The following is a 27,838-nucleotide window of genomic DNA, read 5'->3' as shown; positions in this document are numbered from 1 at the left end:
TTGCACCTTAATCGTTTTGTTTTGAACTGGATATGAAATTTCTTATCTAACAGACAACAGTTTGTGTATGTTAACCACTCCTCCTCTAAAAGCCGCTACTACGAACTGTTCCTAAATCAGTGGCTCTTCCTAGGTTTCATTTAGTGTCAATTGTGTCAATTTTTTAAATTTCATTTGAAGTTATTGAAATTCGTTTTTGTGCAGAAGGCTTGTTTTCTTGTACTAGACAAATGCGAGACAGGTGCATTCCTTGTGCTTTTATTCGGCCTCATCAAAAAAAAGCAGTCCTGTTGTGGCGCTGCCAATTCACAGGTACAATGAACAGACAGATGCAAAAGAAAGCTTAAGTGATACTTTATCACCACATGCTTATGGTTCAAAGCAAAGGAACTAAAAACAGGGCACGGAGACAACAAATGTAGCACCAGATGCACCATGCAGTTGAAAAAAAATATTTAAAAAGTGAAAGGAAAAGAAATAAGGAAACAGATTCATCTGCGCGATTTGAAATTCTGCGGGAAAATAAAGTTTTACCAAGATAAGGCAGCAACACAGCTCAGGTCGTACCCACGGTAGATCACCTTGGGGTTTTTCAAGCACTGCGTGCTCGAAATAGCATTGGAGAAATTGCAGGTTTTTTCAATGAATGCAAACTGAAAATGATACCTTCAAAAACATCATCCATTGATTTTGCTTAGTTGGTTCCTGTCCCGTCTCACACTTTTACTACACTTTGGAAGGGATCGACTGGGAACACAACCCCCAACATTTACTTCAGCGCAAAATGTGTAGCTGATGTTTAAGTTAGAGTTGCTTTTGGGTCCCTTGTGCAGTGAAAACATATGGAAAGTATAATGAAAATGATATAAAACAAATACGTGAGAGAATGCAACCTGCAGGAAGGTGTTGTCATGGTGGCACATGTCAAGAAGTTCTTCAGAAATGTTTTGTCAAAATTACTGGAACTGTCTGGCATGGCTTCTCGAATTAGAGGTATTATATACACCACACAATACAACACAATCTTGAGGCCACAGTCTGGTCTAGTGATGTCGCCCATCACTCTGTCAGAGAAGCAAGACACCTTGTTCATGAGCCAAAACATGGTGAAGCTTAATACTGCTGCATAAAATTTTTTTGCATCAAAGATCATGGCAGCACGAACAAACACTGAAACAACAGCTGGCATTTGCACAACAAGGCACCAAGCCTGGCGCCAAAAAACCCCAGGAGCCCATCAGTGACGTGCTTCACTTCTGCGTGCCGACAAAGCTGCAACGTCTTCGCTGCGGTTGGAATTTCTGGCGCGGAGAGCAGCGCCCTTCCAGCTGTCCAGCGCGTTGTAGGCTTTCTCCAAGAGGTCGGCCAGCGCGGGGTCTGCAACAAAGACATGTTAAATTAAAGTGCCATTGCCACCTTAGCTGTCACACGATACAGCAAAACCCTGTTGATGCAACGAATGCCCAAGCCCACAATTATGCTGATTCGTTCAATGTATTATTTTTTTTGTTTTTAGTTTCCCATATAGGTAAGATAAGAGCAAGACATGATGGTGACATCATTTGGCCCAATTACTCCACTGAAGAAAGAATTACTTTACCATATGGCAAGCAAACCACTAAGATGCAGTGGCCGTACATAAGCTCACGTTTTCATAACCAGAGAGTGATCCAGTTTACTCAAAACCCACAGCACAAACCCATGGAAGGCCGAGCATTTCAACTTGTGCATCAATCCATAATCGCCCGCAACCTCCAAAATGATGACATGTATAAAAGAAGGCTTGCACATAATGTCGCTTCCACCATTTGGGTGAGGCACTCAGTCTCTTCAGCACTTCCGAAGAATAGAGAATAAGACTAGTGCGTGCAAATGTTCTGCCAGAACGGTGGCAGCGACATCAGTGCAAGCGATCTGTTCAATAGAGCCTGCTACCTCGTTCAACTGTCCAGTCAAGCTCAAATCACTGCACGAGGTGGTGGTGATAAACACACAAAACGACTGATGAAAGGTACACCTTCAGTGATGTAAGCTTACAGATAATCAATTCTTTTACCACATGCTCGCAAGTCTAGCCATTATGCTGATGGCTATGCATCTGCAAGTCTAGTTCAGGTGATCAGAAAAGAAAGCTTCTGAACTAGCAGTGCCTGCCTGCCGCCTAACTTCTGCATCATTTCATCTGCTTTGGTGCAACGTCTGGTGTGCCAGTGCTTTCGATGGCAAAGACAGAGCAAGCAAGACCATTAGCAATTCACTAAACATTCGTCGCCATATTCATCCATTCCAACAACCAAATAAAACAATAAAACAATGCTCTCGACATGTGACCAATGACAAGGCAGCAACAACAAAAAAAGGATGGACGTGTGCTAAAAATGCTTCGTCACCGCTCTCGAGAAAGAGAGTCCAAAGGCTGGAAGCAAGTCTGTCGTATCCCGACAGGTCTTGCTTCGCAAAAGGTGGTGAGCACTTCACTCAACAATGATGCGCACCCTGCATTCGTTGTTCTTGGCAATTCGTTGTTCTTGACACTCTGCAGCGTTTGCGCGACCGACAGACACCTCTCAAGGCCGATGCTGTTGTTATCCTTTTTCGGCCGCTTCAGAACCGTGTTGGCCGCATTCTGCCTTTTCTGCCAAAAAGCGTTGTAGCTTACGTCTCTGGGGTGCTGCTTATGGTGGAGGACCACGAAGGGCCACTTGCGGTTTTACGGCCATTCGAGACCGGCATCGTTGGGACCCCTGACAATCCTCATGTAGAGCTCGAGGTGCAGAGACAGGTGAAGACAGGTCGTGGAACTTGGCCTTCCAGCCTAATCCTGTACCCCTTTTCGCCCACAGTGAGTACGTTGCTCGTGAAGACCTGCAGGGGCGCGTTACGGTACTCTCGGAGGGGTTTGATCATCCAGACGTAATTGAAAAAGGCTTTCGGTTCTGGTCTGGGCTGCCCTTCGGCAGCATCTCAAGGTGTAGTTGACTCGACCACAGCCTCGAGCTCACAATTGAGGCCGTTCGTGAGAGTCTCGGAGGGCGACTGATCTCTCGATTGGGTCGGGGAGTCTGCCACCACGGCGTCACGGTTGGCTACTGGCGTAGCGTTCTCTTCGGACGGAGACGTCGAAGAAGCCGACACGTCGTCGGGCTGCTGTCGTTCTCCGCCGGCCTGTGTAGTAGTGCCTACTGCAGTGGTAGTGTCCGGCCGTCAATGAGTTGTCCCTGCGACTTTGTCACTGAGAACCTTTGGTGGCTGCGCAGCGACGCTAATCCGTTCGCGCAGCGTTTCTTCGAGGTGATTTGTCCTCGTCAGACCATTCTCCAGGTTGTCTCTCGTGCTCAGCAGCGTGGACAGAGAACCGTCGCCGTCGGGGCCGCCGCTAGCGGACGACGGACGCACCTGGTTCGTGGCCAGCACGTCCGACTTGCAGCCGCCCCGCAAGTGAGCCAAAAGACGCTCATTCTGGCGACGGCATTCTTGCACGAGCGGCAGTTGACGAGGCGGTGACAGCCCTCAGAGTAGTGCTCCACCATATCTGACACAGGACCCACGTACTTCCACACACACACACACACACACACACACACACACACACACACACACACACACACACACACACACACACACACACACACACACACACACACACACACACACACACACACACACACACACACACACACACACACACACACACACACACACACACACACACACACACACACACACACACACACACACACACACACACACACACACACACACACACACACACACACACACACACACACACACACACACACACACACACACACACACACACACACACGCGCGCGCGCGCGCGCACGCACGCACGCACGCACGCACACACACGCACGCACGTACACTATATAGGTTGCAGCGTTTGTAGTTCGGCACGAAGATTTTCGAGTGCCTCCCTGCCTTCACTTCTGCGTGCCGACAAAGCTGCAACGTCTTCGCTGCGGTTGGAATTTCTGGCGCGGACAGCAGCGCCCTTCCAGCTATCCAGCGCGTTGTAGGCTTTCTCCAAGAGGTCGGCCAGCGCGGGGTCTGCAACAAAGACATGTTAAATTAAAGTTCTGGTACAAAGAAAATCATGTAACACATGCAACCGCATTTAACAAGTGTATATGCTATAAACGAACAATGAGACGGTCAGTTTTATTTTGTCATCCGTTCATAACAATTGGTTAAAAGAAATGGTATACAGACAAGGGTCCCTAAGAGACCGCACCACGACCCTTGTTGTCATCAACTGCCATAGTTAGTTTTTCAGAATATGCTACGAAATGACAGTCGGACAAAGTACTATTCATAGCTGTTATCATAGTGCGGGATTTGTTGATGATGGCTCAACATCCCATGGCAGCGCCAAAGGTGCAGTAATATATTATTCTGTTTATTAGTTTGGTGGTATTTTACAGTTTAATTATGAAGCAACCGCTACTGTTCGCAAACAAAAGTTATTTCCAGGTTTTCATGTCATACAAAAATTACCTATTCATGGACTTTGTTAAAAATGTCGTGCAAGTGAATGGCAATTTGTCGGACTATTTTGTAGTGTGCGAGCAGAAATCGGCAAAATAAAAATTTTTGCCCCTTTATAGGCGTTATACGAGGCTCCTAAAGAACTTTCCATGCTACAATGAAAGAACTACACGAAATAGCTTGATGGAGGCCACACCACGACCACACAAATTGCGGGATCACAGCATACTCTTCACTCGGCTGCAAAGAACATGTGCTGAGTACCCCGATAGCACCACTCGTGACAGTATGGGTCGTTTTGCGAAAAAAAAATCATGCCAGGAACATGAATTCCAACTCTTTACCAGCCATCTCATCACCAAAGCTGGCGATGCGATATGCCTCAATGATAAGCCTGATCATCTTCTTGACGCCTTTTCAAGAATTACCGCATTTCCAAAGAGGGTCTGTGTGTTCCGGATGCACATGTAGTCTGTCCTTTTCTCCAGTTTCTAGTGCCCTACGCCTTTTGCTCCCACCATGCCGTACCCACAAGCCCAACATACAACTTGGTCAACTTCATGAAAAAGCAGTTATATATTTGATGAGAGTCAGAGGCGTGATATGCATGATGTGTACCTAAATTTCAGCATCTATAGGTTGCACACATCCAATATACCAAATTACCTATGCATCTGTTCCAGTTCATCACTAGCGTAGTTTAAGAACCACGAAGCATGTTTGTGCCACGAAGCTTAAATTGAGAGCAAGTTGGTAGTGTATTATGGGTGATGCAGTTTGAAGCGTCAGGTAATGACAGCTATTGCAAAAAACCATTAATCAAGCAATCGATAATGTTACAGTATGTACCCTTCTGAGCTATGTCTTCAAGCGTCCCTAATAAGCTCTACGCCTCAGCGTGATAAATTCAGCAAAAAAAAAAATGCTGGTACAATAAGTGCAATCCATAGTAAACTCAAATGTTTCTCGATTAACTATCAGATCATTTAAAGTATTGAATGCTCCTTTCATCCATAATATGCGTTCTGCAAGGTTAGCAGTAGGGCTCCCCACTCTCATGGCCAAACTTACAGCATTTTCCTTATACAGATTTTTAAAGCGACCCATACTTGAGGTCAAGTTCAAGTAGAAGTATCTGAACTGATTACAGCATGGTGGCTGGCTAGCCTGTGCATTTTGAGTCCCAACAAAGCCATCATATGTTATAGCGAACCAAGAAGGTCAGGAGGAAAGGAGGCTAAAGGGGGCCAATGAGAACGTTTAATTTGCATTTAATGTTTGATTAATTCATTTATTCGTTTATTAAAGCAAAGCCATCCTTCCCTCCTTCGGCTTTCCCACTGCTGCTGCTGTCCGGCATACTGCATGGGGGGGGGGGGGTTCGAGTCAAAAGAATGGCAACGCTTGAAATTCCTTTGTCGCCCACCGTTGGATGGATGGATGTTACGAAAGTCCCCTTTAGAACGAGGCGGTGGGCTGCGCCACCAAGCTGTTGCTATTATACTGTGTAAAGTCCTTCCGAAGTTAAAAACGAAGTAAAAAAAACATGAATTCCAATATTCTTATCTTCTGACGCCCTATTACGAACTATGCTTTTGTAAGTCTTCGTTTTTTGTCGTTTCCCTACTTCCACTAATATCCAATCACGTCTCACTAGTATCTATTGCGGAAATTATTACTTTCCTCCTGCTCTCGCTCAACCCAAAGCTTAAAGGAGGCCAGTGGTCAAGTAGTTAATCATGGCAGCTTTAAAACTGCCGGCCCGCAATAGATTATATCAGCCTCTCTGACTTTCCGCTCGACGTTCTTAGTTGCTGTGCTGCTCACTCAACAGGCTGCATACTTGCTGATCACCTTCCTAGTTCTTATCCACCACTGTGAATCAATGCTTTTTCCTGCACAAACAAATACCTCAACACTCTCTCAGCCAAATCATTGTCTTTCATATTCCTCAGTCATTCCTCAATCAATTTTACTGTGAGATTTCCTCACTAGTACAGTGCATATCAATCTGTACAGCTTTATTTGTAGTCTTCCCGTTAGCACCCAACGCAAAGCGTCCCACTGACATTTGGTTGCCATCAAGTCTCGATTGTACCCCTGATTTCAAGCAAACAACTACATTTCCAAAGGTAGGTCCTCGAACCATTACACTTTTCCACATACTTCGGAACACTTCGTACCTACTACAGCCCCATAGCCCTGTGTTTTATTATGGCTGCATTTGTTTTCCCCCTTACTTCTATTGTTTTTTGCTGTTTTTTCATATATCTAGTGCCTTCGTCTATCTATATACCAAGGTATTTACATTCTTTTACCCGAGCTATTTCCCGGCCCTGTATTGCCACTGGCTGTTCACTGTTTTCATTTAATACCATAAAACTCGATTTTCTCACGCTAAATTGCAAACCTAAATTCTAGCCTTCCTGTACGCAGATAACAGCCAGACGTTGCAAATCACTTTGCATGTTGGCTAGCAACACAATGCAGTCCGCATGAAATAAACCTGGAAGCTGCTGCTCTAATATTGTATCCGCTTGATTGTATGAGACTAAGCCTCATATTGCTTCCTTCTAGCGCCTTCTGTATCCTCACCATATCCTCCCTGACCTCGTTCTTTTCGCTGAGCCAGCGGTGTCAGCCAACCAAAACACAGGAAACGGGTGCCTGCGGTCAGAATGGTTTCTCCCTCCCGCTCCCTATCACACCCAATCGCTCCTCGTCACGTGGTTTTTACGCACACGCTCTTTTCTCACAGTGCGGGGCGGCGCGCGTGAGATCGCGGGAACATCGCAAGAGCTTTCTGAGGAGAAGCACACTTGCGGGGGCGTGGCTCACCATGGAGTTCGATACATCGATATGCCGGTGCACGGGAGTTCTATATACGCGAACAATAGCGCAATACTTTTGCATGAGATTCCCAAGGGGATTTTTCAACTCTTCGATATAGGCAATAATTTGATATATGCGGGATAGACTCTACTAGAAAAATGCAAAACAAAAGAGATACAGCAAAGGAGGGTGCAGAACACTGCACTGTGAGCCTAAACTTCTGCCACTTTCTAGCTAAACCTTCTCCCAGCGTGCAGTAGATGCGCAAATAATATAAAAACATATTATCGTAAATATAAGAACGCGAAGCAGAAGTGATAAAGAGAAAAGGAGTCAAGCACGGCACTGTTAATTTGTACTTCCCCTAAATTACTACCAAACTTGCTCCAATGTAGATGCGAACACTCGAATACTAGAACAATGCGAAACATAATATACAAAGATAGGGAGACAAACACGGCGCGACGACTCTGGTCTTCCTTGAGTTCTTTTTCTAAAAACCTGTTCCTGCGTTGCAAGGGAATCACGAGCACTAAAAAATCTAGAACACTACGGGCACTGCGAGCCTGGCCGTCACCCACTTTCCTTTTGAACATGCTGGCCTCATTGATGCTAAACAATATGTACAGGGAACGAGGTCTAACGGGGTGCCAAGCGTCTTCACTTCCCCATTTTCCTTCGAAACCTACTCGAGCATTACCGTGCATACGCACATTCTAGAAAAATGCAAAGCAAAGGAGGTACAGTAAAGGAGAGTATAAAACGCTGCGCTATGAGCCTGCACTTCCGCCACTTTCCAAACCTTCCTCCAGCGTGCCATGGATGTGCAAATAGTGGGAAAACACGAAATCGAGAAGATAAAGGGTAGAGGGTCCAAATTCCATAACGTAAGTCTGGACTTCCCCCACATTCCTTCAACACCTGCCGCCAAGATATGTGAATACAAGAAAAACACGAAGCAGAGGAGATAGAGGGACGGGGAGCGAAGCACAGCACCATAATAAGTCTGCCAAACAAAGAATATACAACGATAGAGAGTCAAACACATCGATTTGAGTCTGGACTTCGCCTATTTTTATTCGAAAAACCTGCTCTAGCGTTGGAATGAATGCGGGAGCACTAGGAAAACCTGGAACAGTGTTGGCAGTGTGAGTTTGAACATCCCGCCACTTTCCTTCATAACCAGCCCTCGGCATTGCCCTGGATGCGCAAATACTAGAAAAATATTAAACAGAGAATATACACGAAAGGGGGCTAATTGGGGTGCTGCGACTCTCGATTTCTCCATTTTGCTTCCAAACCTGCTCCAGCGTTACCGTGCATGCGCAAATACTAGAAAGACACAAAGGAGATACATTAATTGCTTTGTTAGCCTAAACCTGCGCCGCTTTTCTTCCAAACCTTTCTTCATCGTGCTGTGGATGCGAAAATATTAGGAAAAAAAGAAGCAGTGAATATACAGGGAAGGAGGACCACGACGGTGCCGTGAGTGTAGACGGCCCCAGTTTTGTTCCAATCCTTCTTACTGCGTCCCGCGAATCTGCGTATAGTAGAAAAACGTGAACCAGAAGACATACAGGAAAGGGGCGTTGACGGCGGCCCTGCGAGTGTAGGCTTCCCTTACTTTCGTTCCAAACTTTCCTAGAAAGGACCTCGGATGCACGAATATTAGAAAACGCAGAGGAGATACGGCGAAGGAAAGAAAATGACGGTGCCGCGACCCACTTGGAAACCTAACAGCGTGCCGTCAATCTGCGAATATTAGAAACACGTGTTCAAGAGAAGATGCAGGAAAGGGGCATTGATGGCGGTGCAGTGAGTCTATGCATAGTGCAGATGGTGCAAGATAATGTAGTGCCGAGCCGACCCGCGACGAAGGTGAGGCAGGCGTCAAGCACTCCCCTTACCAGGGCCGCTCGCGAAGATGGCGCAATATCGGCCCTACCCGCGGCGGAGGTGAAGGAGGCGTTAAAGGGACACATAAGTGAAAAGTGATTTCTTCTGCATCACTAAATTGCCGTTCCACAACACCAAAAATACCACTCTTACAACGATAGGACGTTTGGTAAGCCAGAAAGAGCGCAATAACGAAATGCGGGTGGCGACGTCTACTTCAGTTCCCGCACCTGGGGGCTGTGACGTCTTCGATTCCGATGGCATCTTCTAGGGCCTCCTAATTATATATAGCGGTACAGATTGACTACATTGTGTTCTAAAGGAGCCAAATATTAAGCAAGGCAAGTTTAGGGAACCTTTATTCAGCCGACGCGGCACAAATGCAAAAACATACTTTGCAATCCCTGACGTCACGCTGACATACCGGCATTGGGGTTTCGGCGCGAAATAATATACTGATACTTGTATCTTCATTTTCTCATCTAATAATCAAACAATGTTTTTGAAATGACTGCCTGCAGGGTTCTCAAACAATGCTCCGTTATTCAAAACACTTATTTTTTGTTTCGCTTTGGTCTCCCTTTACACATTCCCGACTTTCGTTCCAAACCTTCCTCCAGCGTGCGCTGGACACGTGAAAAGAAATTGGCCTACTATTGCACTTCTTGGTAATGCATACAGAACACGCAGTACAAAACGTAAGCGCTTCTGCGTATCGGATTCGGTAGCACACACTGCAATACGCCGCTATCGAGTCGCCCTTCTGGTGACGCATACAGTGGTTCACAGTAGTGGAGTGGTTCACAGTAGTGGACAAGGGGGGGAGAGTAGCAAATATTTATTCTTCCTTAAGAGCTGGCATGAGAAAATGCGCGGAGAACACGGGTATCCAGTAGAGGTCAGGCACTCTTCACTACAGAGAGTAACAGGACGAAACGCTAGAATTGTTTTTAGAGTCACCGCAACGGCACTGCGCCAGGTAAGGGGACGTATAGGGCAAGAGTGGAGGTGGCAGGACAGCCAGGCGCAAGCACTGCCAGAGGCGATATGTGACACAGAGGAACGCGCTCCGCAAACGGGGAAGCGATAGACGCGGCAGAGAGCCATACAGCCACGCGACGCAGAGACGAAGGAGTGGATAACCGAGGATCAGGCGCGAAGCGGTAAGGCGCGCCCGCCACCGGCACCGCTGCAGTGCCGCGACAGTGGGAGAAGGGACGGCGAAGCCGGAGTGGAGGGTAGCAACGAGAGTAACCCAAACAGCGCTGCGCGAAGGAATGGGGCGAGAGGATAGGTTTGAACATGTGATCCGGCTTTCGAAGACAAGGGGCATAGAGTTCCCTACAATATACTGATGCGAACTCTGGTGCAGCAGTCTTCCTGCCATGGAGATGATACGTACGTGGATTTGTCGCATATTCGTGCTTGTGTATTCAGAAGTTTTTGCGGCTTTGTAGGGTACGCTATATAAATCTTACTGTCGTAAATTTCATAGCAATCAAAACAATCGCAGCTCTAAGTGAAAATGTTGAGCTTGTCGAAGTGGGCAAATCGAAACTCACGAAACATCTCAAGGTGACTGATGCCTGCGACAAATTCGTAAGGGTGCTTCACATCGTTTATCGATACATGCATCTGTGGCCTAATGGTTTCAATATCCGGCGTCTGTAATTGAGGTACTGTGTTCAAATCCTGCTGTCGGACAATGTTAATGTTTATTTAACTACCAATTACACAGTACACTGTTGAAAATGGCGAGCTTACGAAGTCACAAAGCCACTTGAAGCCAAAAGGACGAAATTAGGCAAATCCATGTACCTCCCATAATTCCCACGTTGGTGCAACCACTGCCACTGCAGCTGCCGTTGATACTAGCGCCAGAGTTCTCTCGAGTAATTATTATATGAAACCTACATTATATGACAAGGGGAGAGCCAGGCTCGCGCTGCGGACGACAGATTGCAGCAGGAACGCAAGCGTCTGGAGAACAGCGCTGACGATCGCCTCGGTGACGACGAGGCATGAGGGTGACATGAAAACACGAAACAGAACAGACCATCATACACGGAAGGTCGGACAATGGCGGTGCTGCGAGCCTAGACGTGCCCCGCCTTCGCTCCAAACATATGTACAGTGGTCCATCAATCCACGAATACTAGGAAAGCGTGAAGCAGAGGAGGTGCATCCAAGGTGAGTCGAATGCGGCGCTGTGGGTGTGGAATGAGTAAGCTAATTGTTTTGGTGATTCGGCAGCGTGCCGCGAGGCAGGCCCTTGACTTGATAAGTCTGCACTAATTTTGTGGGTGAATTTCAATTATGTTTACAAAAGACACATTGTGCATGAGTCTGTTGAAACAAGAACACAACAAACAAGTCGACAATGTAGTGACACGTGCAGCATGCCCTGAAGGACGTATCAATGCACTAAGCGCAGCAGGTAATGCTTGTTCTTATGCCATATATATTGGAGGTCTTTTTGTGACAACCCTATCATTGCATTCATATGTTAGTCGAATATTCATGGCACCTTAATTTACACTGTCACCTTATTGGGATGTTTTGCAACAGCTGCGCAATATTTGAAAACTGGCTTAGCACCCCGATCCCGGAATGAAACTCGAAATTGACATTGAACAGCTCTGTATACATCGCTGTCGCACAAACTCACCCAACTGTCAATTCTAATTAATTTTAATTTTGTCCCCCAAAGCCGGCCGTCATTGTTTCAAACCTCGAGATTTCAATGGGCAATTATTCCTTGCATCCTGTACAAACTGCGTTGTGTGTCTTCTTTCCAGTACTGCAGCCTTTTTGACCGCCCAAGAAGGAGGTGTAAGGTGCATAAATTTAATATACTAAATATAATTAAACCCAAGTAAAGCGTCACACATTGCAACAAGCATTTCGGAAAAGAGAAATATAAAAATTAACTGCTGCATCAGAACAATGGTACACCAAAGTTGAATTCAATGCACCATCAGATGAAAAACTGCAGCACCAACAGTAGTCATAACTGAGAAGTCATGTACATTGATGTAAATAAAACCGTTATTTTACCCCTTAATGGTGCCGCATAGCACAGATGAGAAGTTGGCTGGCGGTGGTGATCTAGCAGTAGTAATATAATAAACATTTTGCTTTAGACATTGAAAGAACCTGTCATGCTTTACGCTCTGGACAGGAACCAGCCAGATTTAACCACAAGTAAACCTAGAATCAGAATTCAGGTTATGAAACAAGATGAAGTGAACAACGTCTATATACCCTAATTTGACGAAACAGCCATGAAGTTTCCTTCTGCACCCATATTGTGCAGCAAATCAAACCTGCAGGCTACTAGGGCATACGGTTCAGTTATGACTGCGGTTCCAGCGCTGCAATATTGAAAGCACTCACAAATCGCCGCATCCTCTTCGTCAGATGATGCTGCTGCCGCCGCCGCATCTTCTGCTACATCCGCTCCCTCTACAAAAGCAAAGATTCAATTCTGTCACCGGATTCTGACACATCGGAAACAAAAGCAAATATGTTTCAGTAACATTTAACTTTCTGCATGGCAAACCTACACAGTACAACAATTCTCACGTGTTATAGAAAGCAAGAGAGCTATACAATGCAATTCTTGTACGTTTGGACATCGTTTCTCACACGTCTTGTCTCAGGATCAGGAATGCATTACAGGACGTGTAGGGTGTAAGGGGGCTACCATACAAAAAAAGCACAAAGACAGTAAATAATGTTTTAAAGGCGTATTCCATATGTACTTTAAAAATACAGTAGCCATATGGAAGCACTGCTAACTTTATGCTAAAAGTTGCCTACTAGACATCTTGACAGATTAGCTGCTAACTTTCATTAGATATTGCACAAGATTCTCGCGGCAGCTTTTACAAAACCATGAGGTATGTTCGGAAGGTTAAAATTCGTGAATGAGGCACGCAAAGGAATGATATAAGTATTGTCGCGATAGAATTGCACGCAATTTTTGCAGTTGCGAACCATAATTTCGTTAGAATTCGTGGTAGCATGTCGGTATTGAAGCACTGCCTAAATGTTCGACAAGTACATTTTATTGCATTAGCATCAGGAATGTCAAAGTGGAAAGAAGTGTGTGTCTGAAGTGTGGGAAACAAGTCGCATAGTAGCGGTAAAGAGCGCCTTAGAGGGATTGTGTGCGTGTGTGTGCACGCGCGCACCCAATGCCTGATTAGCTAGGTCCAGAAGTTGATAGTATAGATGATAGTGCAATTCATTTGGTTTGATTTCATTTATTTTCACCTTAAAGGCCAGGAGGCCTTACATAAGGGAGGGCTTTATTCCTTGCAACAATGTTAGAAGAAATGTACAGAACAGTAAAGAAACAATAAACAAATGCAAGCCAGGGACAATTGTGAAAAAAAAGGAACACCATGTTAGAGTAAGGGTCGGTGGTATCGGCAATAAAGCAGTGTGGTTATTTAACATTTCGCGGAACGTTTTACGGTCATTGCATGACACGATATCTTCTGGGAGATGGTTCTAATGGGTTATAGCATCGGGAAAGAATGAAGTGTTCATGGCAGACGATCGGGTGTTTGCTATGGGACGACTGTGGCTTAAGCGAGATGATGTACGTAAGGGTGGATTTAACAGGGAATACCTGGAGTGTGGATGGTCATAAAAGGTGTGAAGCAAGCAGAGGCGAGAGATGATCCGGCGGGAAGCAAGTGATGGCAGTTCAAGTGTACGTTTTAGTGCGGTTATGCTGGAATCACGAGAGTAATTGGAAGTTATAAACCGAGCAGCGCAATTTCGTATTGCTTCTATGTCATAGGTTAGATATGATTGGGAAGGGTGCCAGATAGATGACGCATATTCTAACTGAGGACGTACGAATGCTAGATATGCTAGCTTTTTTATTTCTTGTGATGTGGCTTTCAGGTTGCGTTTTTAATATCCAACGGTGTGTGAAGCATTAGCACAGATGGTGTCAACATGAGTTGCCCATGATAGCGTCGATGTCATGTGAACGCCGAGATATTTGTAAGACGGGGCATAATTGATAGGAGCAGAATTTATTGTGTAGGTGTGACTGGTTAAGCTGTGGTTGCGGGTGAATGACAGAGCTTTGCATTTAGTAAGGTTAAGCGGCATGTACCATTTCTCGCATCATACTGCGATGGAATCGAGATCCTGTTGTAGTGCGGCGATTTCATTCGAGCCTTTGATTGGGGAATATAGGACACAGTCTTCCGCGAAAAGACGCAATTTATTCTTAATGTTAGCAGGTAAGTCATTGATGTAGATGAGGAAAAGTAGAGGCGATAAACCAGCACCCTGTGGCACACCAGATGTTGTGCGCCCTTTTAAGAAGTGTTCAAGCCAGGTAAGCATGCTATTTGGGATTGCGATAGATGCGACTTTTTGAAGTAGGTGATTGTGGGAAACGCGGTCGAATGCTTTTGAGTAATCCAAGAAAATGCCATCAATCTGCAAATGAAGGTCCACGAAATGTAGAATCTCATGGGTGAACTCGGCGAGTTGGGTCTCGCATGAAAATAGTTTTCTGAAGCCGTGCTGGTGAGAATAAAAGAAGTTGATAGATTCCGGGTGAGACATTACGTTGGATGATATTATATGTTCTAGAAGTTTAGAAGGAATGCTGGTCAGAGAAATTGGGCGATAATTTATAGCACGGGAGCGGTCGCCACTCTTGAAGATTGGTACGACATGGGCCTTCTTCCAGTCGTCGGGCAAGCTTTCAGTCCTTAAGGATTGCGTAAATATTAGATGTAGTACTTGGCTAGAAATGCTACTGGTGTTAACCAGTATTTTGGCGTTGATTCCATCACACCCGGCTGACGTGCTTAGCTTGAGTGAATTAATGAGGCTACATATGCCATCAGGGTTGAGCTTGATGTCTGGCATTAATTTTACTGGGAGTGGTGGTATTGGTTCAATGGGAGTGCCGTTAGCGATGGAGAAAACTGAGGTAAAGTAGTCGTTAAGAGCTGGCGCGTATTTCTCAGAATTAATGACATTACCATACGGATCTGTTAGTTCAGTCTGTCTAGAATGTGTCTTTACTGAAAGTAAGCGCCAGAATTCATTGGGGTTTGATCGTAGAATCGTCAGATGGTCATGATTAAAGAAAAATATCTTTGGCCATCGTCAGCTCCTGAATATATCGGTTAGCGCACAGTTCGTATTTTTCCCTTGTTTCTGAGTTATTTGTAAGTTTGGCTTTTCGGTAAAGCCTTCTCTTTTTAGCAAGGAGAGCTTTTAGTCGTTTATTAAACCATTCATTGTTAGAGTCAGATTTCACGAGAACTGTTGGTATGTATCTAGCTTCCAGGTTGAGCAATACATTCTTATAATGTTCCCAGGTGCTATCATTAGTTCTTGATAAGTAAGACTGCTGAAAATCATTAAAAAAATTTGGAGTTCGTTATTTATGGCGTCAAAGTCCGCCCTTTTGTAATCTTTTATTATTTTTGTTGTGGGTGACTTTTTCTTAAGTGCTATTGCCATGCAGATATGAATGAGGTTGTGATCGCTAAGACCGGGTAGTGTGGTAACGCTCCTTACGCTATCGGGGCAATATGTGAGCATAAGGTCAAGGGTGTTATCTCCTCTTGTAGGACTTGATATCACCTGATGTAGGTTGAAGTCTAGCATAAGATCAATAAATTGTTTAGCTTCGGATAACGGTGACCTGTTGGTTACAGAAAGCTGAGGCCAGTTAATGTTAGGGTAATTGAAATCGCCAAAGAGGTGAATAGGTGCGTTAGGGAATTTGTCAGTGATGTCGGCTAGTGCTTTACGGAGTGAATCGCAGAATGACGGATGGCTTTCCGGCGGCCTGTAGCACACGCCGAAAATTGTCTTTCCAGCACCGTTGTAAGCGCAAGTCCACAATAGTTCGAGATCATCATCCCGACTGATCAGGGAAGATGAGAAGGTGTTTCTGATAGCTAATAGAACACCCCCTTCTCTCCGGTTGCTCCGATCATGGCGATACAGAACATAGCCGGAATTAGGAGGGAAAATTTCGCTATCTCTTACGTCTCCGTTTAGCCACGTTTCAGTTAGTACTATGATGTCGGCATCGATGTCGTGAGTGAAGCTGCGAAGTTGTTCTCGTTTGGGCGGCAAACTGCGCATGTTAGTGAAGGCTATGTTAAGGAGAGGTAAAGATGAGGGACGATTGCGGGATGAGGTTGAAGAGGTAGGCTTTGTTGTCCGTCACTGCGCGTTTTCGTGTCTTGTTATTTGGGATGTGCTGTTTCCATGCGCCTTTATGAATGGTCTCGTAGTCTCAATCACACTGTCAGAACTAGGGTCGTAGCGCTTATTGTTGACGAGCAACTTGTCTACGTGCAGTTCGAACGCACATTTTTGTGGTCGTATGAAACCTAACCATTTAGAACGTGCGATGCGAGTAGCAGGAGCGAAATCTTCACGTATAGCGAAGTTTGTTGCCTTTAGTTTCCGCCCACAGGCCAGAATGTATTCCTTTGACTTGAAATGAGTCAACTTGATAATTATCGGGCGCTTTCTTTCAGGACGGTATTTGCCTATGCGATGGGCACGTTCAATAGCGCTTGGCTCTAGATGCATTTCCAGCTTGTTAGCGCAGAAATTCATTATTTTTTCCTCAGACTCTTTCCGTGTTTCATTTTCGTTGTCTTGCAGTCCGAGGAAAAGCAAGTTTATTGCGGTGCAATGTGTTGTTTGTGCCAGTGCTCTCGGATTTTGGCAGCGCTCTATCTCTTTGATGGCATCGTTATGTCGAGTCGCAAATACTTCGTCCTGATGGTCATATTCTAGCACAGAAATACGCTTTGCCAGTGCAGCAATTGTGTTGCCTTTGAGAACGTTGGCTTCTCTGAGCTCATTTATATTGGTACGTATTTCTGAAATTATTTCTTATAGTACAGACGCACAATGCTACACCATTTCAAGTCGCAGGGGCACGACACCGCGAAGACAACGATTGTAGCTACGAAATTCCTTAGTATTTTGTAAGTAACCAACCCGGAAGGTGAGGAAAGCGATGAGCATCCTGCGTGCAACGGTGTCGTGCCCCAGCTGATCAGCTTTTCCACACCGATTAAATACCGCTTGGCTTGACCATGTGACTGGTGACGTCTCCTTCGTAGGGTGTTGCCAGGTGAAAGAAGCTTCTGCCGCTAAAACTCGACTCGTCTTCACGGCTTCGGTGACTAGAGGCCGACGGGTAAGCCCAGGGTTGTGGTGGGAAGGCGATCCGGTTTGCAGAAGGGGTTCCGGGGTAGGGCATGTACCAGCACAAAACCAGTACGGCAGCATCTGGAAGGTTAGGAAAGCGATGAGCATCCTGCGTGCAACGGTGTCATGCCCCAGCTGATCAGCTTTGCCACGCCGATTAAATACGGCTTGGCTTGACCATGTGACTGGTGACGTCGCCTTCGTAGGGTGTTGCCAGGTGAAAGAAGCTTCTGCCGCTAAATCTGGACTCGTCTTCACGGATTCGGTGACTAGAGGCGGACGGGTAGCCCAGGGTTGTGGTGGCTTCAGGGAAGGCGATCCGGTTTCCAGAAGGGGTTCCGGGGTAGGGCATGTACCAGCACAAAACAAGTACGGCAGCATCTGAAAGGTTAGGAGAGCGATGAGCATCCTGCGTGCAACGGTTTCGGTGTCCTTTTTGATATGTGTCCTTCTTGATAAATAACCTGGTGAGTTAAGTAAAACTCCCGATTCGTAAATAACGTCAACATTAAACTCTTGCAAAAAAATGGGACCTGTGAAGGAGGCAGTGATGTCCTTGTTTTGCGTGCAAAACCGACCAAAACGCATGGTGGTAAATATTACGCTGAAATCTGGCTAATAAAGTACGGTTGCAAATCTTTTAATATTCATTGAACTGCTCGAGCTTCCTGCATCGTAGAGGAATAATTGAGCTCTCCACGTTTGAACGACCTCCTCAGGTGCAACACAGCACGGTACCGTCCCTCTTCATTCTTTAGTAGCAGAAGAGCACCTAAACCAAGACGAAAGGCATCTATGTCCTATAATGTGTTTAATGGCTCTAGCCGCTTCTAAACACCTCTTTCGTTAGAACAGTGACCCCTCTGCTACTTTATCACCGATAGATTTTAAAACGCACTGTGGAAAGCACTCCTCCCTCTTGTTTGTGCAGGTTTTTAGCTCAAACACCTGATCACGAGAAGGTATGTCTGTATGATAAGCAGCTATGTGCATATTTTAACCGCTGTGTAGTCAAGCTAGTGCGAAGTTTTGTGTGATGCAAATGCAGAAGAGCATTCTCCTTATGGTTCTGGCATTCCGCAATATATTTAAATGGACAAACTGAAATGTTAACGCATACATCTGCTGGAGCTATAGACATGCTTTTTAAAGGACAGAGCAGGCACAGCACGAAAACACAAAATGCAGTAAGGGGGCACGTGCACTGCACGTTTCTTGTAATGTTGCAAAACTTGGTAATGGTGGTATGGAATCTTCGAAAACGAAACTATCAGACACGTTTCTTGCGTGCCTCTTTACCCTGTACTATGTATTTTGCCCTTCACTAGCTCTGTTTCACGAAATGCTCTACCAGACTGCCTGCGTCACCTGTTTCGTGCGTTTTCCTTTCACACAAAAAAAGGAGTCCATCGGTGTTCTTTTATTCTCACTCACGGTGTAATAGGCTAGCTGGCCGAATGGCGGCATGGAGCGGCAGTGTCCCAACGCTGGTGCATGTTTTAGTCACTCTCCGACAGATGGCGTGATGATGCCACAGGCTTATGTTTTCTGTGTTAGCGCCGCCCGCTCCTATCTCAACACGGCTCGGCGTTTCTTTTTCTGGTGTCAGGCGTGCACATGCGATTGTGATGGGCAAGAAACATTTTGTTCCCCGCTCCAGAACGGGTTACAAAGGCTGTACAGTGAAATTGACCTTCGGTGTCGAGCTATCCCAAGGAAGGATCGTGTCCTTCAGCCGAATGATCACGTCGGGGAAAAGCACTTCGAGCCTCATGTTGTGTTCAAGACCTGGACAGCGCACTACAAAAGGCACGCCTTGGTGAGTGCTCCGTGAAAGGCATCACTGGCGACGATGCTGCTCCCATAAGATTTCCCGACTGCCCGGCTTATCTATCGAAAATAGTGAAAACAAGGAAGCGCCTGGCGGAAAGACAACCGCGGTCACAGTCGAACGGACGGTGCGCTGCATCAAAAGATCGAACGAGTGAGAAGCCTCGTGTAGCAATGACAGTGGTGGCGTTAATGGAAGTTCTTTTGAAGAGTTGCCGAGTGCACCGGAGCAAGACATGGATGCGTTTGAAGAGCAAACGTGATAAAACGCCTCAATCTGCTGGGTCTAGTTCCTCCCTAAAATCTGCATACGCTCGCATTCGCAAGCATGTTCGGCGATTTACCACGGTTTTCCTTCCGTCAAACTCATGGGGATACCACTTGCTCGGCTTTGGAGAAGTAAAAAGCTTCGTCTTCTCCCAGCTGGAGCGCACTAAAAAACCTGAAAGCCGTTTACTGTCAGATGCATGCCTATTGCCAGTGAGCCCCGCATCTTCCTTGGTAACCACTAAAATTGTTGAAATTCATGAAGATATGCTGGCAAACAACCGTGATGCGCAGGTCAGTTTCAAAGGCAGTTGTGCAGTATGAAGGTACTTTTAACAACTATGGATGACGTTAAGACTATCCTAGAGCACTTTGATAAGACAAACTGTGCAATGGTGGACCGAGCACTCTGGAGTATCGACACGTTGAAATAAAAAGTGGGCATATCTCGACAACAATCAGAGATAGCGGCACAAGGGATGATCTATTGTTCTTGACGCTACTGGCTCGAACTTACTAGTATGTCACAAATGTTCTGGCCTTTCAAACGTCCTGCGAATGCACCAGAAAAAAACAGATGAAAGAATGCGCAGGCATAGGCCTTCAGGTACGCGTCCGTTGGCTTCATACCAGAGCAAGGACAAAGTTGCAGCACTACGTCGGTCAAATTATGCTCTGAAAAGGTCCAAAAATCGTCTGCTCAACCACATTAAAAATGTCGGTGGAGCTTCCAGAAGGTCATATCCCCATGCAAAAAATATCAGAAGAAGAACTGGGCGAGAAATTACGCACAATAGATCTCCCTAATGCTCAGCTGACTGCGGTAAAGGAGTGTGTAGCAGCAGCGAGGTTGAGGAACAAAAAAATCAGGCAGTACACAGAGGATTGGCTTCTGATGTGCTTGCTGTTGCACATACGTAACCGACCTGCATACTCGTTCCTGCGAGACAATGAGGCGCTCCCCCTTCCTTGCGTTACGACAGTGTGCAAGTACCTGTGCATGATAAGAGTCAGGTGTGGCTTTGACAAGAGGTTTTTCGCAGCCTTTAAGAAGAAGATGGCCACTAAAGACGATTTTCAACGCCACAAAATACTTGTTTTCAACGAAATGCGCGTCCAAAACTAAATTCGAGTTCGTTCGAAGACGATGACATACAGTGGCTTCATTCACTGATTATGGAGGTTCTTCAGCGGCCCACGACGACCTTGCGGACAACGGGCTTGTATTTCCATTTCGGTCATTTGGCGACAAGTACTCTCATCCGATAGCAGTGTTTGCAATACTTTTGCTTGAATACGCGGGAGTCTTAGACGGCGTGGTCGTCTGTGATGGCGCAAATACGAACCGTGCAATGTAGAAGGAGTTCGGCGTCACTGGAGCATTGCAACAGTCCCGGAACTACTTCAGTCATCCCATTGATGAGAAACGCAATGTATATGTGTTTTCTGACGTACCCCATCTTATGAAATGCGTTCGAAACCGTTTACTTTCACAGAAAGTGTTGAGCGTTAAAGGCGATCGCGTTCACTGGGTACATTTTGACAGGCTGTTTATGGGGGACTGTATAAACAGCCGGAAAATTTGCATGTTTGCCTCAAAATAGCTGTGTTCCACATCAACCCTTCAACGACCGACCGAAAAAATGCTGGTAAAGCTGGCCACTCAGTTGTTCAGCTGAAGTGCAGCGAAAGGCTTGCAGTTCTACTCGAAGTGAGGCACAAAAGGGCTCGAAAATGTCAAGGGAACAGCAGAATTCACACGAAGGTTTAACAATCTTTTTGATGCTCTAAACCGAAACCATCCAAAGCAAAGCATCACTGTTGGCAGCAGAGATTTGAGTGTCCTGGCCTCGTCGTTGCATTGCTCAAATAAATGCGAAAAAGGAAAGACCTCAAGAGCAAGTTGCCTATCCGTCAAACCGCTGAGGGCCTTCGTGTGACTATTTTGTCCGCACTGGAACTATAAAGATACCTGCTAAAGGAGTGCGGTTTCAAATATGTTTTAACAGGAAAACTTAACCAAGGCGTGTTGGTACGCTTCTTTGGGATTATCCGACAGTCTGGTGGCCAAAATTACCACGCATCTATGCCCGCATTTCTGCAGCTTTACAACATGGTGTCAGTTTACAGTTTGATTAAATCCCCTAAATTCGGAAACTCACGTTGAAAATGAATCTCGGCAAGGTACACCTGTACTTACACTCAGACTTTAAATTTGCTTTTGACGACAGTGTCAAGTCAAAAGAACACCTGAAGAAACTCGAAGAGAAGCTAAATGGCCTAGTTGCTGCTGTAGAGGAAGATGACCACGTGTTCGACAACTTGCATGAAGCACCGGAAGCTGCAGATTGCATAATTTTTTATTTAGCTGGTTTTATATGCCGCGAAGTACTTGAAAAGCACTAGGTGTGCAAAATGCCGTGAAGGATTATTGGAACAAAGAGCACTTCGTCATCAGCCGGAAAGCAGCTTTGTTCTGTGTAAAACCAGGGGAGGCCTTTTGCACCCAAAGCGATGTCTTTTTCAGTTGCTTCATGCAAAAGAGATGGAATTCCACAAGCATGCGGCTCTCAGAAATGTCTATGAACAAACATTGCACAACATGCTTGATAAGTACAAGTTTCACTTCTCCTGTGCCAATCATAAAAAGAGAGAGAGAGAGACAACTTTATTTATCCCATCTTAAAGGGAAAGGAAGTGCGGGATTAAGGCGAGGGAGGTTATCCTACTCGCGGTAGGCCTCCTCTACCACCTCAGCCCACCTCAGGATAGCTTCCTGAAGTTCGGGGTTGTAGCTGCGCATGGCAGCCTCCCACCGCTCCCTACTACTTAAAGCTCTGCAAAGGTTAGGGGGAGGGGAGTGGTTCTTGCATTGCCACATAATGTGGTTAAGGTCCGCTCTGCTGGCAGGACAAAACTTGCAGGCTGAAGTAGGGTATATTCCCGGGTGAATTTTGTGACGTAAGGCAGGAGATAGAAAAGTGCGAGTCTGTAGTTTACGCCATAGTACCTCGTAAAAAAAAAAGAAGTTATTGCTGGCGTGCTACACAGATATGTAGCCATGAGAATGAGGCAGTTCTGCAAACAGCCATTTGAGGCAAAAAATAAGTCGCAGTAGCTGCAAAAGCTGTTGAAGCTTCAGTAAGTGAAAACTCTACGTTTAATTTGCTCAAATAAATGGTGGGTGCCATGAACTTCCTCGTGTGTCCGATGTGTGCCAGTGTCCACTTTGTTTATGGAACGTAAACGCTTGTACGAATAATTCATTTATGGCATGCTCTCCATATTTGTCAAATAAATGTCAATCTGCACAAAACTTTACTGCTTTTGCGTTCCTGGCTTTTAAATGACAGTCGTCCATATGATCGAGAAATTGGCAAATGCCGACAAGCCGACGCTTGTCCGTCCTGTACACTAAGATCACAACCACCTCTACCAGAACACTAAACTTCGGTTATTAAAAAATGCGGCCTTCGAATAGCCACTCCGGAAAGCTGTTTTGCAGCGCATTACAATTTAACTGCGAGCTTATCTAGGTTACAGTACACGTAAAGCTAATTTTCGGGGGCAGGTTCTCTGGGTTCGGGGGCAACTTCGGGGGTGAGTTCTGTGGGTGAGGTAGGTATTGTAGCCGACTACTGTTGCGCTGGCCTTATTGTGCCATGCTCCTATACCGGCATGGAAGAGAGCGTGCACTACATGGCTATCGGAGCACGCTTAGTCTCGTTAAAGGTATGCTTCGTTCAATCCAAACAAGTTTCCGTGTCAAGCTGGAATAACATACGAAGAACGTTTTATGATGCTTTTCACATCCGTAATAACTCTCGCCCTGCTTTTCTGCTTCAAAACCAAGGCCCTTGTGTCTGTGGCGCCATCTGCCGAGCGCTACGCGATACATGCACAACTTTTTCCCGCCTGGACGGCCTTCGTTCAGCCACCTAGCCTATTCTTACAGTGTTCTCACTGAACCTGTATGCAGGCTCAGATCAAATGTTCAGAACGCATATCCTTGTGCACAATAAAAAAATCATTTCAGGGTCCCGTTAAAGAGGTTATGCGTACGTGGCCAGAAAAATGTTTGAAATGTAATATTTTGGGGTTACGTTTTCTGCTGTGCATTATACAAATTTCATACAAATTTCTCCTGAACATGTAACTCACCCTGGAAGTTGAGGACCTCCTCAATGCTGGTTCTTAGCTCGTTCCTCCTCTTGCGAACCTCTTTCTTGAGGTCCTCGGGCGGCTCCTGATCCTCGTCCCGATATTTCTTGAGGCGTTTTTCCTGCCGCCTTGCTCGGTTTATTTTCTTAATACAACGGCCCAGAATTCTGGCTAGGCCATCTTCTGCAAAAAAAAAAATCAGCTAAGGGTTACCATTACTCTCCTCAAATAACCGAAAAGGAAAAATGTAACTGTTACATACGGGTCTCAACCTCATGTATAAACTGGTCGCGCAGTTTCTATAGTCAAATTATTAGCCCTGCCAGCACATTTCCCTGAGAACCACCACATACGTACACCTGCCCATAATTTCGTTCCGTGTTTCTGTGACAAAGCACCTGATAACATCGCACTTTTTCTCGAATAACATTTGTGTGCGCACATCATAAGAAGCCAACAAACACTGTCACCAAGGGCATCAAAGGGAAAATGACTTGTGCCTAATAAATAAAATAAAGAAACGATAAATTAATGGAAATGAAGATGGATAAAAAATCTAGTTGCTGCAGGTGGGGGACGATCCCACAACCTTCGCATTTCGCGTGCGATGCTCTACGAATTGAGCTACCGCGGCGGTGTTTCCTCGTTCACTTTCTTGGGTATTTACTTTTCCTTGTAGAACCGTGGGAGTGGACGCGGAACTTGCTTTCTGCCACAGGCATCAAGAGAACGCGATCTTTTTGAGCAAAGGCAACCGGCCAATACGGCGCCGCACCACATCTTTGCTTTTGTTGCTTCACAGCTGCTACTGCGCTTTGTCCACTCCAGAAACTCCAAATACCGGTGCAAATAGAAATACCGGACGCACCCAACATTGGTATATTAGGTCAGTTGGATAAGTCTGCTTAGGAGGCGGCTCCAACTCGTCTATCCCTTCAGAGATGGCGCTTGCGTCGCGTTGGGATCGAGCCGCCGGCTGTCGGCGGGAACGTTCAGTGCTTTTCTCGGTGTCTGTCTAGGCTGTCTGTCGCCGGCGTGCACTCCGAAAAAGTTCCTTTGGTGTTATCGCTGATTTATAAATTGGAATATAGGTATGTGACTTGGAGATCACGTGCATTGTGTTGTAAGCCAAGTTTGACAAAGAGTCTGTGTGCCGACATGCAGCGCGCTGGGCTGCCAAAGTGGATATGCTTCTCAAGAGAAAACGTGCAGTCGGCAGCACTTAACGTGTCGAGGACTTAATCACTTTCAACGAGCACATCGTTAAAGGCAGCATTGTTAAGATTCCACGTGGCAGGTGGACGCTTAAGCTGGGTGCAGAGTAACTTATTTTCCCAACATTCCTGCGCACCTATCAAAAGCAAAAGAACCAAAGCCCAGATGAAAACCTTCGAAGCTAAGAGCAACAGCAAATTGCGATGTTCGTAAGTCTGAAAGTGATGGCGACGTGATGTAAACATAAAAAATAGTAATGCTAAAGAAACTAAGGTCCCTTCCGTTCTAGAGAGTTGTTCAGAGGAAGCATCTTCGTTCCCTGCATTCCAAGAGCACTCAAGTTTCGAGTCCTGGAGTGTTCAGCTCATGACTCTTCAAAGTTGACGAAGACAGTGGTATTGTTGTGATCGACCGGGCTGTGGTTATGAGGAAAGACTTCACTGCTGAACTCAGCTTATGCGGAAGGCTTGTTCCTCCGTGCGTCTACAACGATTATGGTTCAGGAAAACCGCTAAAACTCTCAAGCTTGAAGAAACTATCCGCATTTTTCACTTACGTTAGCAACGTAAAAGTGTGCACGGGCTGTCATTGTGGTTTAATCTCCTCCATTTCGGCAGCAACATCAGCTTTCAAGACCCAGGACGGGTGGAGGAGCGCAAAATGCTTTAGGCTGTCTCAGAAAAGCTTCTGCCCACCGTGCAAGAGCACAAGAAAAAATATCCGAGCACGGGAAGAACGAAAAAAAAAAATCCGAGGAACGACCCAAGCCTCACCCAAGGGTACGTTTAAAAAATAAAAGCCTAACTAAGAAAGAGTCATTAGGGCTACAATTCTTGGCGAGAAATCAAAAAAAGAAATTCGGGCTTTCAAATGTGTCTTCCTCAAGCGCAACAGCTTGCTCTTTACGCAGTGTTGAAAGCTTCAAAAGCAAATCAGCTAGAGGATAGCGCTATAAAACCGACTGGTTGATGACTTACCTCCCTCTTAAGATATCAAGCCCTGCTGCTTATAGGCTGATGTCAAAGATGAATATTTTCCCACTACCTACGTGATCGCGCCTTCAACAAATTATCAATGGAATGCCTTGATAGTTCGGTTTTAACAAGGTTTCGCTTAACAGCATTGGTGCACTTATGAAACAAATGGAGTAAGCTGCTGTGGAATCCTCATACTAGTGGAAATGAAAGTGCGCCAAGCTGTCACATTCAACAAGCAAACATATAAAGTAGACGACCAGAAATCTACAACCATGCAGATCATGCACTTGTGCTTACGTTTGTGCCTCCATTTCATTCGTGGGTACTACCAATCGCCAGCTTCGCTACAAAAAATGCATCTCCTGAAAGAGTCCTCGCAAGGATGGTTTTGAAAGCCGTCAAAGAGCTTCATAAACAAAATGCTACAGCGATAGCCGTCATAAGCGATGGAGCAAGCACAAACAAGCGAATGTGATCAACATCTGGTGCGACAGGCAGCTCTCAAGCACATAAGCACAAAATTTAATATCCCTGTATTCCAGACAGCAGTCTATACTTCCTCTGTGGTGTGTCTCACATTGTGAAGTGCATAACAAATCATATGCTTCGTCACAAGTATGGCATCGTAGGTATCCGCTTATTTATGTTAGCTTGTAACAAAATTATCGTAATCACAAAATATCAGCTCCAACTTTTCAATCATCTTTTTACTTTACAGAATGGCGAACATAAAATCAACTATGGCCGTTACTGTATACTTCAGGAGGTTAACAGCGAGCAGCAGCTCCGTGTAGTACCAAAACTGACAAGAGAGCATGTGAACCCCGACGCTTTGAGAAAAATGAATGTGCGGCTGGCTGTTCAGGCAGGTGTAATTGAACACATTCTTGTTGCTCTTAAGTTATGGTGAAATTGTTTGCATGCGTAGCAGAAGCTATCTAAAATTGTTGCTTTCTTTATAGCTTTTCAGCCAAAGCACTGACATTGGCCTAAACATGCACAGAAGACTTCAACACCCCGGCCTTGAAAACTGTGATGCAACAGCGCAGTTCACATTACTGGTGAACGATCTGTTTGATGGCCTAAAAAGAAGCTGCCACGTTTTGGGATAGGAAGCTCATCAAAAGAAATTGAGGTTCGCAAAAACAAGTCAGTTTCGCCACAAAGTCTAAGCAGTAAATGCGATAGTAACAAGCTTTTTACAAGAAATTATGCTTGCACATACAAGGGCAGTATTAATTATAGTAAACATATTTGGTGTGGCCTGTGTAGACATGAAGGAACAGAGAGAACTCGTTCACCACAATAAGCCCCGGTTAGAACACTATTGATGATCCAAGCATGAAAATTGTTCAAACATGTGGTTTTCATGTTGCTACTTTCTCGACTACTGCAAGCGTGCGATAGTGCAGAAAGTAGTGCAAAACTAACTTCACTTTTTACTTCCTTCCGCACTACTAATGAATGTTACATACTCCTTTAGTTTTAAGCTGGTTCAAGAATTCCTTCGAATTGTAGATGTGACCGAGCAGAGAGGAAACTGTTACGCTTGCCTCACAAGTTACCATGGAGTCCCTCCGAGTGACACTAGCGTCTGTCTTGGATTTGATCACATACCTTCATTCCAAAGGAGCACACTATGTCCTGACAGGAAAACTCAACCAGTATGCCTTGGAAGTAGGAAATGAGGAAACTTTTTGAAAGGTTACATATGTCACCTATGTCACATAGGGACGCAAGTGTTCGTAAATGTTTCAGGGAAACAGCCTTTTTTTTCACTTTTCTTTCTGTCAGAGATTCTTCGGAGTCACTAGATGCTTGGAAGGGGATGAAGACCACCTGACTATCATGAGCTCACACATATGCAGGCTTTTAAGTCTGCACACACCTATAAAGTTTTGCATCACTGGCGATGTCGTGGCAGA

General features: G+C 45.5%; 1 protein-coding gene across 6 annotated transcripts in view; it reads right to left on the bottom strand.

Moving 5' to 3' along the window:
- Positions 1–244: 244 nt before the first annotated feature.
- Positions 245–27,838, bottom strand: part of LOC142592692 (uncharacterized) — a 106,527-nt gene continuing 78,933 nt past the window's right edge. For 5 of the 6 annotated variants that reach the window (XM_075704265.1, XM_075704266.1, XM_075704262.1 and 2 more), the window contains 4 exons: positions 23,722–23,904; positions 12,631–12,699; positions 3,883–4,068; positions 245–1,377 (listed from right to left, as the gene is read on the bottom strand). In XM_075704265.1, the coding sequence (XP_075560380.1) occupies positions 3,884–4,068; positions 12,631–12,699; positions 23,722–23,904 (437 nt within the window). In that variant the 3' untranslated portion in view covers positions 245–1,377; position 3,883. Of the gene's footprint in view, positions 1,378–3,882; positions 4,069–12,630; positions 12,700–17,509; positions 17,845–23,721; positions 23,905–27,838 lie in introns of those variants that run through there. The other variant, XM_075704268.1, reaches the window with a different exon arrangement.

The sequence above is a fragment of the Dermacentor variabilis genome, chromosome 9, assembly GCF_050947875.1.
Source record: "Dermacentor variabilis isolate Ectoservices chromosome 9, ASM5094787v1, whole genome shotgun sequence".
In the NCBI taxonomy this organism is placed as follows: Eukaryota; Metazoa; Arthropoda; class Arachnida; order Ixodida; family Ixodidae; genus Dermacentor; species Dermacentor variabilis.
The sequence above is the reverse complement of the archived record's forward strand: the minus strand, read 5'-3'. Positions and strand labels throughout refer to the sequence as shown.